Source organism: Rhipicephalus sanguineus, chromosome 4 (genome assembly GCF_013339695.2).
Source record: "Rhipicephalus sanguineus isolate Rsan-2018 chromosome 4, BIME_Rsan_1.4, whole genome shotgun sequence".
NCBI classification, from domain to species: domain Eukaryota; kingdom Metazoa; phylum Arthropoda; class Arachnida; order Ixodida; family Ixodidae; genus Rhipicephalus; species Rhipicephalus sanguineus.
In genome coordinates, this window is record NC_051179.1 from 209,183,157 (window position 1) to 209,197,804 (window position 14,648).

General features: G+C 46.2%; 2 protein-coding genes across 2 annotated transcripts in view; both read left to right on the forward strand.

Annotated features, from left to right (window-relative positions):
* LOC119391070 (cathepsin D) overlaps positions 1-1,402 on the forward strand; it is a 34,413-nt gene extending 33,011 nt beyond the window's left edge. Inside the window, exon 7 of the mRNA XM_037658754.2 lies at positions 1,232-1,402. Within this exon, the coding sequence (XP_037514682.1) occupies positions 1,232-1,393 (162 nt within the window). The 3' untranslated portion in view covers positions 1,394-1,402. The remainder of the gene's footprint in view (positions 1-1,231) is intronic.
* An 11,915-nt stretch (positions 1,403-13,317) lies between these two features.
* LOC119392020 (uncharacterized) lies at positions 13,318-14,533 on the forward strand. The gene has a single exon (XM_037659656.2). It carries the CDS (start codon positions 13,343-13,345, stop codon positions 14,531-14,533), a length of 1,191 nt encoding a protein of 396 aa, XP_037515584.1. The 5' UTR covers positions 13,318-13,342.
* Positions 14,534-14,648: the final 115 nt, after the last annotated feature.

The following is a 14,648-nucleotide window of genomic DNA, read 5'->3' on the forward strand; positions in this document are numbered from 1 at the left end:
ACGCAACGCTCCGAGTCATGTAAAACTACTTGCTTATACATCATTAGTCAGATCAAAGTTAGAATATGCGTCTCCCATCTGGAACCCACCTGAAGTTGGTCTCACAAATTCTCTAGAAACTATTCAAAATCGTGCAGCTAGATTCATTCATGCTTCGTACTCATACGACATCAGTGTTACATCCCTCAAAGCAGAGTGCAACTTATCATCTTTGTCTTATCGCCGGCGCATTGCAACCCTCTCATTATTTCACAAGTTTTTTCACTCGCCCCTTCATCGCCCTCCTTACATTATCCCCGCAGCTCACATATCTCATCGCACCGGCCATGCACTACAAGTTTTTCGCCCACGTGCCCGCACTAAAACGTTTTCTGCTTCTTTTTTTCTCAGAGCAGCTAAAGACTGGAACGGCCTTTCCCACGATGTCGCCACAATCACCTGCCCATCAAGTTTCATGCATAGCATTTCTAATGTAACTTCGCATTGATCATTGTGACAACGCAACTGATTGTATATTTACCCACCCCTTATGTAATACCCTTTCGGGGGTCTTTAAGGAAATAAAAATGAATGAATGAATGAATGAATGAATGAATGAATGAATGAATGAATGAATGAATGAATGAATGAATGAATGAATGAATGAATGAATGTGGCGGCACTGATTTTCCGCGAACGCGGGCAGCAGCGCCTGTTGCACTGCTCATATACGTTTATATACGTAAATCCTTGCTTTCGTCGATCTGCTACACCGACAAGCTAATGTTGATCAATCATGCTTTCTCGCGCGTGTGCGATGTCCGCCGTCTGTTTTAAAAATGCATATATCGTTATATTGTTCTGCAAGTCTAGCTTATGTTGCAGGGGACGCACTCACGTTGCCACTAGGCGTCAACGTGAGCGCGTCCGCATCAAGCGGTGCTATATCTGGCAAACAGAAGACATTGTACAAGCTCTCATATACCATTGCTCTGTAAACAACCAACTCCTTCTGTGACGACATGTTTCACTTTCGTGTTATACCGATTCCTATGACGAAGGGATCAGACATCACTTTTTCTCCTGTTTATGGCTCTGCTGTTGTGGCATTTGGCGAACACACACCTCGTATTGCGCGAACTTGTATTATTGATTCCTTTTATGTTTGATGTAGAATAAAAACTTTGTAGCGCTATTTCTGGTCGTCGGACGCGGTCTCAATTAGTATTTGTGCTCTCTTGGTCTGGCGCAGGTGAAGCAACAAGGAACCACTTTCTGCATGAGTGGCTTCACTCCCATGGACTTCCCACCGGAAGTGGGACAGCTGTGGATTCTGGGCGACATGTTCATAGGCCGCTACTACACCATCTTCGACAGAGGCAACGACCGCGTGGGCTTTGCCGAGGCCCGGTAGTCACCATCTGCCCAGCGGAACTAGCACAACGTCACCCTTCCTCGTACAAACGTTCATAAGAAATCCGTTCTCTGAAGAGGACTGCGCCGCAACATAACAGACCGTTGTCGCTACTCTACAAACATACTCATTCAACCTGTGATTCCTCAATCGCAATTCATCTTTCTTGGCTCGCTGTGGCCGAATCATGACATGTCAAAATAAATTCAATAACCATATATCACTGCTCAAATGCCTTCAGTCAGTTATTGGTTTATAAACCGTTCAAGAGCTCGTGAACGTGACATCCGATGCATAAGGGAGCACAAAATGCCCCTCCTACGTCGTCAGCAGATTTGTTGTTAAAAAAAACATTTCTGTGACAAACGACGGCCGAATGATGCTGAGGTTATTCTTGCTTGTTTTGAGTAGTCTCGGCTCTTGCATGAGGACGTAAGTTCTTCCGCACTTTGTAAAGGTCGATATTAGTTTTTTTCTTCCCCCAGTGTATTCTATGAAGATTCCCTCAAGATCATGCTTTCCGCTGAAAGATTCGAGCTAGGGACGCTTCACTGTCGAAATTTCAGTTGATCCTTCACAGCACATCAATGACTCACGAAGCGCGAAACCAGGGTCGCTCTTTGCTTCTTAAAGGATTACTAACAATTGTAAAATAAACTTATGAGGCGAATGGAAGTGGGAGGTGTGACGACGAGCGTTCGAAGCGCGCTCACAGATGAGCGGATCACGCAAACTACATGCATGATTAAATACACTTGTTAAGGCGAAAGCCTTAGATGCCTCATCAAACTAAAAAAATTACTGTAGGTGTCGGCATCGACGACGTCAGCACGAGTGATGCAAAGAATTATCGTCATGTGACGACGTCATCATGACGTCAATGATTTCCAAATTCTGTCGCGTCATCATGACGTCATATGGTAGCGTCACATTACCTGACGTCATCACATTACATTGCTTCTTGGTCAAAGGTGGGCCGACCACGGAGGCAGTGCAAAAACACGTGAAGCGCAGGGAGCTTGCAAAGCCTGCCATCCTGGAGGCAGTGCAAATCCACGTTAGATACGAAAAGCTTTCAGAGAGGTCGGGGGAGTATCCGTACATCGACTGCGAAGTAAAAGGAGATGGCTTTAGCCGTCCAGTCGTCTTAGACAAATTTATAAGGGACCTTGTGAGTTGTTTTGATCATCTATCGTGAAGTCATGTGCGCCGGCCAGTGACACCAGTCACCTTGACAGCGCTAAGAAATGGTCCATTATGAATTCCTAAGTACTTAGATCCTACAACTCTGCGTAAAAGCATAAAAAATAAACGCTGCATGTAGTAAGTCGAGCTGCAGTTTCTCGTTTTACTTGTGAACCATCCATGAAGAACTTTCGCTTGTTTATGGCTGTTTAAGTTCCTTCGTTAGGAAATGTACTTCAAAAAGAGTCCTGTAGGGTTTACTGAGTGAAAAGCGATGTGCAAGAAACACGAGGACCATAAGGAACACTTACAACAGAGGAGCGCAAGCTATCAACTGAGTTTACTTGAAGAAGCACGAACACTTATACATGAAAAAACCAAAAACATCATCATGGCGTGCTCTATTGCGACATGTAGGCACTGTCCCTTTCTTCAAGTGCCACAGACGCGCAGCTAATGCACGTGTCTCCTGCGCGCGCAGTGTCAAAGGCTTCGAGGACCTCCCTCTCTAATCGATTCCCCGATTGTGCCAAACAGTTCGTCTGATTGAGAATTGAACGACGGCAGTTGCAACGCTCACAGTGCTCTGCCATATGCCCGCCCACGTTCTTGTTTACTGTCCAGTTGTGCTCTCGCGCCCTCTCATTGTAGCAGCGCCCCTTTGTCCTATATGCACCTCATTGCAACTTTCACCGTGGTAGTACTTGCGAAAAAACGGTGGAAGACTTGTATATCCTTTTTTCTCGGACGCTTCCATGTAGGATGTTAAAAAGAAAGTCTCGTTGCACGCCCTGAAAGGTGGTAATTGAGCGCCGGAATAATTTTGTTTAGCTGCGGTTCTGTAATTGACAAAAGGGTGCAAAAATTTTATTACCAACAATATGCGTCCGTCGAGGCCGTTATTTAATTGTCCGCCTTCTGGCACAGCAACGCAGCGCAGACGTTCCAGCGCACTTTTGTGTAGTCTGGGATCAGCACACGATTTAAATGTGATAGATATTGCGCCATAGAAGAAAAACAGGTACATATAAGCTTGGTTTGTGCAATGGATGGTAAAGAAACTGCGAATACATACTGCCGAGGCGATGTCCCGAAATGCAATGAATCCGCCGGTCTGCTCCCTTTACGCTAGCAGACGACGTGGTCGATACTAGTGTGTTGATGCGGTTTTCAGAAACACCATTTTTACACCATGCTATAGTAAATGCAGCCTTTTTGTGCTGCAATCAAAGAATGCGGCACATAAGGAACGCCTACAAACGTGGACAACGTCAAGCGCACCGGGAGACAGCGGCCGGGCTACTAGAAAAAGGCGCAGTGGCGACAACTGGCGGCGTCTACACCATTCTACACAAACGGGCACGCGCGCTCCTCCCAAGACGCGTCACTAGGAAATTATTCTAGTACACTATACTTTCGAGGGTGAACGAATGGCCCCCATGCACGGATATCCGCGCGCTGTCAGGCATAGAACTATCCGATTCACAAAACGCTTTTGAAGTAACGATAATACCAACAAACGCAAGTACGTTCTGCGCGTGCTTTTTCAAGTTTCAAGGGTGATTTAGGTTTGTTTCCGTTGTACCTCATTATTGCAATTATTCCTTACGATTATTTTATTTTTATTTTATTTATTTTACCCTCAGGGTCAACAGACATTACAGAGGGGAGTGGTAAAAATAATAACGAACAAGTTTGTAAGTACAAAGAGGCAAAACAATGTTCCTGATTAAACAACAGATTATGATGGGCAAAAAAATACAAAAATATCAAATATCAAAATGGCAAAGAGGAAAATAGAAAATAGAAGGATACATTCTGGTAAAAAATAAGAGGAATGTTTCTCAATATACAACAATCGTTCTCACAATTCAATACAGCAGGTGACAATACAACAGGTGACAGTGTAATGTTCTTATTTATAGAGATACAAATATGGCATATGAGATGAAAACAACTACAAGGTATTAAAAGAATTGGCTAATACAGTCACAAATGTGTCATGATCTGAAATTGTTACAAGCGATGCGGGAAGGCAATTCCAATCATTTGATGTGCGCGGTAGGTATGATTGTCGAAATGATTCAGTTTTAGACGATGGGATGCCAACCTTATGAGCATGATTCAAACGGTGAGAAACATAATGCGGCGAAAGTATTAGCAAATCACGTAAGTATGAATGGTGGTAAAGTTTGTGAAAAAGGGTTAAGCGGAGCATTGTACGACGAGAAGCAAGTGAAGGTAATTTAAGGTTAGATTTCATTAGTGTGATACTCGCGTTTCGATTGTAATTAGAAGTTATAAAGCGAACAGAGTTATTTTGTACCATTTCTAATGAATGCACCAAGTTATTGTGATATGGATCCCAAACCGATGCGGTATATTCGAGTTTAGTGCGAACGAGTGTTTTATACAGCATTAGTTTGACAGAAGAAGGTGATTTTATGAAGTTACGGCGAAGATATCCGAGCATGCGATTAGCGTTACAAACAACATAGTTAATATGAGTATGCCATGTTAGGTTGTTACTGATATGAACTCCGAGGTACTTGTATGAGGTGACACTGTCTAATTGTGTGTTATCTAAGTTGTAAACAGGTAAACTAGTGATTTTTCTTGACCCACGCATGAATTTACATTTTTTACTGTTTAATTCCATGAGCCATGTGTTACACCAGTTAAGGACAGCAGTAAGGTCAGATTGAAGAAGAGCGACGTCGTTAGGTCCAGTTATTTCACGAAAAATTACACAATCATCGGCAAACAGATGAACATATGAGGAGACGCAAGATGGCAAATCGTTAATATAGATTAGAAAAAGAAGCGGACCAAGGACGGAGCCCTGTGGTACACCAGAATGTACCGCACATTCTTCGGAATTAGTTCCATTAGCTGAGACAAATTGTGAGCGGTTAGTAAGGAAGTTTTCAATCCAGGTTACAAGGCAGGAATCAAGTTTAAGTAGTCGTAATTTATAAATGAGCAGTTTGTGACACACCTTGTCAAAAGCTTTAGAAAAATCGAGGAAAATACAGTCGGCTAAGGAGCTGTTGTCGAGAATGGTGTTTAGTTTATGTACGAAAAGTGTTAATTGAGTTTCGCAAGAATATGATTTGCGAAAACCATGCTGCGAATTATTGAAAAATGAGTGCGACTCTAAAAAGTTTGCGAGGTGAGAAGCCAAAATGTGTTCTAATATTTTGCATGGTATACTAGTGCGAGAAATGGGTCTGTAGTTTAAAGGAGAGTGCTTATTACCTGATTTATGGATTGGAACTACCTTCCCGACTTTCCACTCAGATGGGAGAACACCGTCGTTGAGAGACCGTTGAAAAATTTTCGTTAGTATTATGGATGAATAACAGACAGTACTTTGGAGGAACTTGACATTTATTTGATCGCTACCCGGTGCCGAGGACGGTTTTAGTGACTTAATAACGCTTGCGACACCATCGTAACTGAAAATGACAGGAAACATATCGTCGTGGTCATATGGTTGCACAAGGGGAGCAGTGGCGGTGGCGGGTAAAGAAAAATTTTTTGAGAAAACATCATTCAGTATGTTGGAGCATTGGTCGGTCGGTACAGCGTCACCGTTAAGATCGTTAAGTACTATTACATCGTTGTCTTGGGGATTGATCACACGCCAAAATTTTTTAGGGTTAGTCTTCAACATCGTAGGTAAGGTATTGGCTAGAAAACTATCTTTGGCAACTTTTAAGGCCTGCACGTATTCGTCAGCGCTCTGTTTGTAAGCTGACCAACGAGCCTTGCTATTACTAAGTTTAGCCGATTTGAAGAGACGCTTCTTTTTGTTAGACAAGCGTTTTAGCTGATGATTATACCACGGTTTTTTTAGGTTGGAGGAGATCGCGTAAGCAGGGATATACTTGTCTGTTAATTCCACAACCTTAGCAAGAAAGATACTCCAGTTCGACTGAACGTTGCGATAGTCGAAATCACTTAAGTAATCATCAAGAAATACAGCAAGTTCATTGTTGATAGCAAGAAAGTCGGCCTTGTTGTAATTTCTTAATGTCTTGATCGTTTTAACCATCTTAGGTTGCTCAAGGCAGACTTTAAACGAGAGTAGGCTATGATCACTTATTCCTGGCAGGCATGTTACTTCAGAAACAAGATCGGGTCGCGTAGTCAATATAAGATCAAGTGTATTTGAAACAGAGGGTGTTATCCTTGTTGGTTCTTTAATCAACTGTGTGAGAGAAAATGTACTGCACAACTCTAAGAAGTCTTGCGCCATAGATGAGTTTGGGTACACTGTGACGGGTACATTTTTCCATAAGAGATTAGGCATATTGAAATCACCAAGTAGGAAAATTGGCAGTGTGGTGTAACGGGAAAAAACACTATTAATTGCATCATGCAAATCACACACAAACGTTGTAGTAAAGCTTGGGGGCCGATAACAAACCCCCAAAATTATCTTTTGATAGGCTAGTGTTACGACTGCCCATACAATCTCCAAACTGGATGCAGTTTGAATGCAATCGGAAGGAAACTTTTTATTTATCGCCAAAAGCACGCCCCCACCCGAACGATTAACGCGGTCACAGCGGTAAATAGAAAAATCGCGTGAGTTGGCAAATAATTCATGGTCTCCGATTGCCGGTTGAAGCTTAGAATAACAGAGATCTGAGCTAGTTGGTAAGTATTCATTCTAAAAAGACAGGGCGTGCAAACAAGGACACAAGAAAGAAGTCAGGACACCACAAACGCCGACTAACAACTGAAGAGACGCACAACGGCTGAAAAGAAAGAAGGCACGAAAACTTATCTGCGCATGCCCATGCAACAGGCGAACCTATCAATCCGGCACGCGTGGCGGTCTACGTTGAAGATAACTGTTAAGGCATTTGATTTCATCTTTATGCAAGTTAATCGACGGTTGGCTCACGCATGCGTTACCACTATTCTCGATATGCCATGCTTCTATCATCAGGCGCGTTTCTTCATTTCTATGACGGTACAACACTGCGCATTCATCGAATTTTGGCGTGCACTTACAATCTCGACAATGTAAAGATAGATTAGAAGGTGAGCCTCCTGTTAGCGATCTCTTATGTTCCAACAATCTCTGGTTTATGCACCGGCCCGTTTGTCCTACGTAGAAGCGACCGCAGCTGAAAGGGACCTTATACACCACACTCGTACGGCAATCAGTGAATTTGTTGGTGTGTTTTACGAAACAAATATCGGTCCGCTTCTTGTCTTTTACTCGCTCATTCTTCCTCTGCACAGCGGCGCAAATCTTACCTAGCTTATTGGCAGCCGTGAAAACAACATTAACGCCGTATCTACTTCCTACTTTCTTTAGCCTGTGAGACACGCAATGAATGTACGGTATACCTACGACGCGTTTCTTCTTATCGCTTTCTGCAACCATGCTCGGACTTAACACAATAGACTTCTTTAAACGTTCAGCGACCGTGGCCACTGCATCACGAGGATACCCTACATCTAAAAGACGCGTAACCTGCGCGTTAAAGCTATCACTCATTTTGTGCTCACACGACTTGGTGAGGGCTGATTTAAGGCAAGACATGGCGATACCGTTTTTTACAACCTTCGAGTGCTTCGACGAAAAATTTAACAGCGGTTTCGAAGATCTAGGAGAATACTGCCAGCACACGTGATTCTTCTGGAACGTTAAGGAAATGTCTAGAAATTGTATTCCATTATTCTGAGGTACCTCTTTAGTAAAGCGCAGCCCTCCTCCATTTAATTCAAATTTTTCGCTCACCGAAGTTACCACCTTTTCAAAATCCTCACCACTACAAAAGATCAAGTAATCGTCCACATAACGAAAAACCTTAATAACCGAATTACCTAAGGCGCCTTCCAAAAGACTATCAATCTTGCTAAGGTATAAATCACTAAGAACCGGAGCAACCTTAGAACCAATACATATCCCTGATTTCTGCACATACACGCCTTCCTTCCAACCTACAAGCGTCGACTTTAAATACATGGAAAGGATTTCTAGAAATGCCCCGGTAGAAACACCACATTTATCGGTGAAAACCGTCTGGTGCTCTTGTTCGTTAATACATTCATTAACACAATTTAACAACTCCTCATGCTGTAAAGAATAATACAGGTCTTCAATATCCATACTAAAAGCCTTACAACAGCCGGGGTTCTCCTCGGAGAGGAACCGGTTGAAGCCATGTTTCTGTCAATGCGATTATATCCGGTTAGCATGTATCAACTGCTGAATCCAATGAAGCGCGTTTGTTGATAATGCTTCTAATGTTAGTAAAAAGAAAGGATGTATTGAGCAGTTCACGTTTGCTGACCCTGTCGCGTTCCTATTTCACCGAACGTTTGGACTGCCGGGTACCAGATGCGTGCTGCCAAAAATGTTTTGTATTGCCAGCCGTAGCTCTGGGTGCTTGCAATGACTCGACTTCTTTTACACATTGGTTTATCGAGTCGTAGATGTACTGCTTCTTATTCATGATCAACCTTTTGTACCGCACTTGATATGTGTTTACGCCAGGTTGATTTCTAGCAAATTCGAATAGTTTTCGTCTCACATCACGTGTAGATTCACAGAAATCTTCGGTCACACTTATATGTTTCTCTTTAAGATCTGCTCTCGCAGTAAGCACGTTTTCTTTAGATTTGAAGTCCGAAAACTTAACAATTATAGGCCGACATTTAGTTGGTGCATACGACCCTAACCGGTGAGCGCGCTCGATAGCGTTGTCTGGTAGCACATCAAGCGTACTTGTTAGAATGGACTTTATCTTGGATTCAGATTGTTGCCACGATTCTTGAGAGTCTGGAATACCTCGAAAGATTAAGTTATTGCGCCGGGAACGGTCCTCCTGTTCATTTAGGCGAGATTCCAAGTTCTCAAGGTGGTTATCAAACGACCTCACCGACGCCTCCACGCTATCAACAGCCTGCTCTAAGTGCTCGATAGAATTAGAATACTAGAACTAGAATAGAATGCTAGTAGCTTTAATACTCCGACAAAAAAACTTACCCCACCGAAAATTGTTTGTAGGTGTCGCAAGAGAGCTCTTCGGACTAGAGTTACTGCATATGCTACCTTTAGGTAGCAGAGTTGCGCGTCTGTCTTTCAAACGCCGCTAGCAACCTTGCATTGCGGACAAGCTGACGCTCGGGCCAATTTTCGCATTTCTCGACGGTGCCGCTGCAGCGAACTGAATTAACACTAGTCATCGACAGCCAATGTTCGTCGCCGGTCTTCTACACGCCCGACATGTTAATCGGCGACACGGTAGGCATGTCGCCTGCAAAAACCGAGTGACTTCACCGCATAGCTGTGGTTGCTAGCCAGACCTATGCGCAACTCTGCTACCTAAAGGTAGCATATACATTAACTCTACTTCGGACTAGTTCGCTGGTGTCCATGCGAAAATTTCTGTGAAGCGAAATTACAGACACAAAACTTCGCATGATCTCAGCTGTGCCCAGGTACTACATTCAGGCACATACGCAGCAGTGTATACCAGTCCGAGCGTTTCAAATTGCTCTGAAAGAGCTCAGTTACTGGAATGCTCCCCCTCCCCTTAAAAAAATAAAGCGCTAGTGTGCCTATCCATAGCATTTTGATGGCAATGGAATTTTAGACTAGCTCCGTGATAGGGGCTGAAAGATTTTTCCCAATCAAATTTAACGTCCGGAGCGTTCTCCTCTGCAATGGAAGAAGAAGAAGAGCCGCCTTCGAGGAACAAAGCAGCCGTTCATTGCGGCAAATTCAGCGGCATAGCGTAAGTTTTCTTTGCAGCACTGCTGTCAATTTCTCCATGAGCGTTACTATTTTATCTCCGTGAAGGTTCGGCAGTTAGGAAATCAACGGTCATTCATTCAAAAAATGCAATTTATGAACTTGCACATGGCTGGGAGAGCACGGCAAACGATATACGAGCGTGTACCTTTTTGTGTGGGCGAATTAAAGCAACGTGAACAATCACAAATAATATTCGCGAAAGTCAAGCCTTACGGAGAGAAACCTAAACCACCGATCGCTCCTGGAAAACACGGTGCAGTCACATTTCTTTTCGTCGTTTTTCATAAACGCTACCGCACTCTTCGCAAGCTCCATTACATATCAAACTTGCCCTCTCTGAGTTTTTGCGACTCGATAACCAATCGTACAGAAACCAGCCCTCGCCGCATGCCAACGTGCTCCTCCATTAACTCTGCTTATTGCCTTTCATCAGGGAAATCACCTACTAGCAGACATTGCGCGTAATAAATGCAAAGAATTTGTTTGGCTAGTAAACCTACGTCTATAGGCTACACATAAAAAGTCACAGTTTTCCCGCAACGGCGAAGCAATGAACGCGATAGCAACAAATTGGAATGTAACGCGAAGAACGGAAAGCAGCTCCAAATTGCCAGCGCGTCGCTCGAGACCAAAAGACGCACGAAAAGAACGCACACAGGACGAGCGCGAACTATCATGCGTCACAGCTCGATACTTGAAGTGCACTGCTGAAACTTAAAGCAGGACGCACGAAACGAGCGAACAGGTACACACAGGACGAGCGCGAAATGTCACAGTTGTTACTTATTTTTGTTTGAACAGCGCGCTCCTTTCGCAAAAGCGGCCGCTGCAGCGAGGGAAGTGACCTTGGTACGCTCTGCGACTTCAGCGCGGTCATCGCGGGCAAATCACAAGACATACATCCCCCCGTTCCACCCCCCCCCCCGCCCGCCCCTTTCTTTCCTCGAGATAAGCGCACGAAAGCGACCACGCCCTGTAGGGCGAAGAGCAACGCCGTTCGCAGGAGTGGGCAAACGACCATTAATGCGCGTCTCGCGCGCACTTCGCGCCATCTCGGTGGTGACGAAGAAAGCATGCTGAAGTAAATGGTTTATATAAATGGCTCGCCGTTAGCACGCTGAAAGACAGTACCCTTCGTGGCCTAGCCGTCTAACGCCGCGCGCTGCGGAGCGACAGGTCGCTCGTTCGATTCCGAACGTCGGAAAGTTTTTCTGAAATAGTTTGCTATGTGGCTTTTATATATATATATATATATATATATATATATATATATATATATATATACGGAACCGGACGGCGACGCCGACGGCAAAAGCCAGCCGAGAGTGTCCATATAATTGCTATCGCAATAAAAACATCGCTGCATGCGCTTGCCGTGACGCGGCGGCAGTATCGCTTCGAGCCGCAAAGGAAGGAGTACAAAGGAACAGATCTGACAGACGGTGCGTACCGCATCTCTATGATAACTGCAGCGCCGCTCTCTGACGCACGTGTGACGCAAGCAGTGTACCCTCTAGGCGGCGTCGCACAACGAGAACTCCCTGTACCAAGACGGACCAACCGTGACTTCCGCGATCAGCTCCACGACGCGTTGCCGCAGCTGATCGCGGAGGCCACGGACCAGCGGTTTCCATAGGAGCGAGCGTTTGCACTAGCATTGAAAAAGAATGAAAATAGAGGAGGCGCTAGTTCATCGCTTTGAATGAGCACTTTTGCTCCGCTTTGTTGGATATCTGCGTGTATACCAACATAACGAAGTTCTCAGCCGCAACTCACGGTACTTCTGTAAATTCGTACACAACGGCGGCCCGAACCGTGGTTTTCTCCGTTTTTATACATAACTGTATTTACAGTCATTTACCAGCACTTTCGCGTCTTTCTTGCGCGGAGAAGGAACACGTGGATACCATAGACTCCGTGCGCGAGGTTGACGTGGCGTAGGGCCGATATCCCCTACACTCACGAAACACATAAGGCGCATTCGCACGTGGCCTCGAAGGCGGACGAAAGCGGCAAAATTACCAGAAACCCGCACGTTTCTCCGCAGCCGGAAGAGCACGCGGTGAGCCCGAGCTGGAAAAAAATTACACCGCCTCCCGCTAAAGGGGACCATGATGTGATGCGAAGCCGGAGCACTTGCACGATCGCGTTCCGTTGGCGTTCGTTGGGCATGCTACCGACCTCGCATCGTGGAACGCGAAAAGGAATGCTACGCGCGTCGTGTCTTCCCTCTAGCGTGGGCGTTAATTCTCTTAAACACTTCGCAGCGCAGGAAAAACAGACACAAAGAAGACGACACCAGACAACATATGAGCGCTAACGACAACATACGAGTTAGCGCTCGTATGTTGTCTGGTGTCGTCTTCTTTGTGTCTGTTTTTCCTGCGATGCGAAGTGTTTAAGATGATCAACCAACAGGCCCAATTCGCCAGAATTCTGACGTTAATTCTCACAGGGCGAGCGGGGAATGCGGTCGACACGCGCGCGAAAGGTGGGGAGCGTAGGAGAGAGAGGGGGAGGGGACGCGCATGTTCTGCCGCTCATCGGAGCGTTGCGCAAGAAAGAATGAGGCGCGCGAAAGGGGGGGAGCTAGGAGATGAGAGGAGGGGGAGGAGGATGCGCATGCGCAGTAAGGGTGGTCCCACCGTCATAGCAATCTGTGCAACACTAAAGAGAACCGTGTCTTCGTAGGAGTAGTTGACTGTTTATTGTACGTTGATGTATGAGAGCTTGAACAATGTGTATTGGTGTTTGGCATCTATAACACCGTTGGGTGCGGATGCAACCACGTTGGCTAGTGGGACATTTCCATCCCGACGACAAACGCCCATGATCCTGACTTAACTTTGTGGTAGCTGAAGCAGTTAACATACACCCGGACACAGCATATGGTGAATCCTGCCAAAGGTGGCATCAATAAAAACGTAATGTAGACTGGTACTCAGACTCTGTTTCTGGACACCGACGCGTTCAGACGCAGCATGTCGTGCTCCGTAGGAGCGGTTGAAGCGGCCGAGTCGGACCGCGGTAACAGGAACGCTGCAATGGAAAATGACGAGTACCGTTTGATTCTGCCTAATCTGCCCAGTGGACGCTCTGTTTTAAACACTGTTTTCATGCATGGTGATGTTCGAGCAAGGCCATTTCGAGTGGAAGACTTCAGAGACACGTTGGACCACCTACGTCTGCTCCCTGAAGTAGTCGCCTTGGGTGCCTACCAGATGAACCACGTTTGGGCAGTAACCTTCAGAAGCGACGAAGGGACCAAAAGACTTCTTGCAAGCAGCGACGTTAAAGTGAAAGGTCGACGTTGTGTCGTCATCGACCCGACAAGTAAGGATCTCCGTATCAAAGTGCACTGGCTCCTGTACAACACAGCAGATGAAGACGTGAGGGCGGCGTTCCTGCCCTACGGCCGAGTCACAGACATTACTCGTGAGCGATGGCGCGTGAACGGAGTTACGGATAAAGGCTCAACAACGAGAACCGTTACTCTGAAGCTTAAAAGTGGCATTAACATCGAGGATATTCCCCATCAATTGCGAGTTGCTGGTGAACAAGCCCTTGTGGTTGTCCCGGGAAGAGCTCCACTGTGCCTGCGATGTGGAAATACTGGCCATATTCGTCGAGATTGTCGTGTACCGCGGTGCGGACAGTGCCGACGCTACGGTCACGAGGACGCGGTCTGCGCTCGAACGTACGCAAGTGTTACGGCACCTGCGAGGACATCGGCGAGTGAGGACACTGCGGAGCTCATCATGGACGAGGCCGATGCCGAGGAGGCCGCTGGCAGCACGCCGAGGCCTGCAAGCACAGAAGACACGGAGGGACGCGCGGCTAGCGTCTCCCTTACTTCCCAAGCAGGAAAAGAGCTTATGGTAATGGACATTGCGGAAACCTCGGCGCTGGTGGCAGCGACGCCGACAGCAGAAGCAAGTAAGGGAATGGAGGACGTGACCGGAGAGAATTTGCAAGTGGATGAGTTGGCGATGGAAGCTTCCAGCGGCACAACAGGCAAACGGGCGCGGGAAGACATGGGAGACAACGGCGTTGCAGGAGACGCTGGCGTCGAAGAGCCACCAACGAAAGCACTACCACCGCGTCGATCGGCGTTGCGCCCGCGGCCTAATATCCCGCCGGACAGGCGTCCGGCGGCGTCGTCGTCTCCGTAGCATCGAGGGCGCGCCTACGGAGGGGGAACGAGGCGTGCGGCTGGCAGGCTCAGCTGCACTGAGTGGCGGAGGTGAGCATCGTGCTCCCAATCTCAGTCGACCGTATACCATGGCT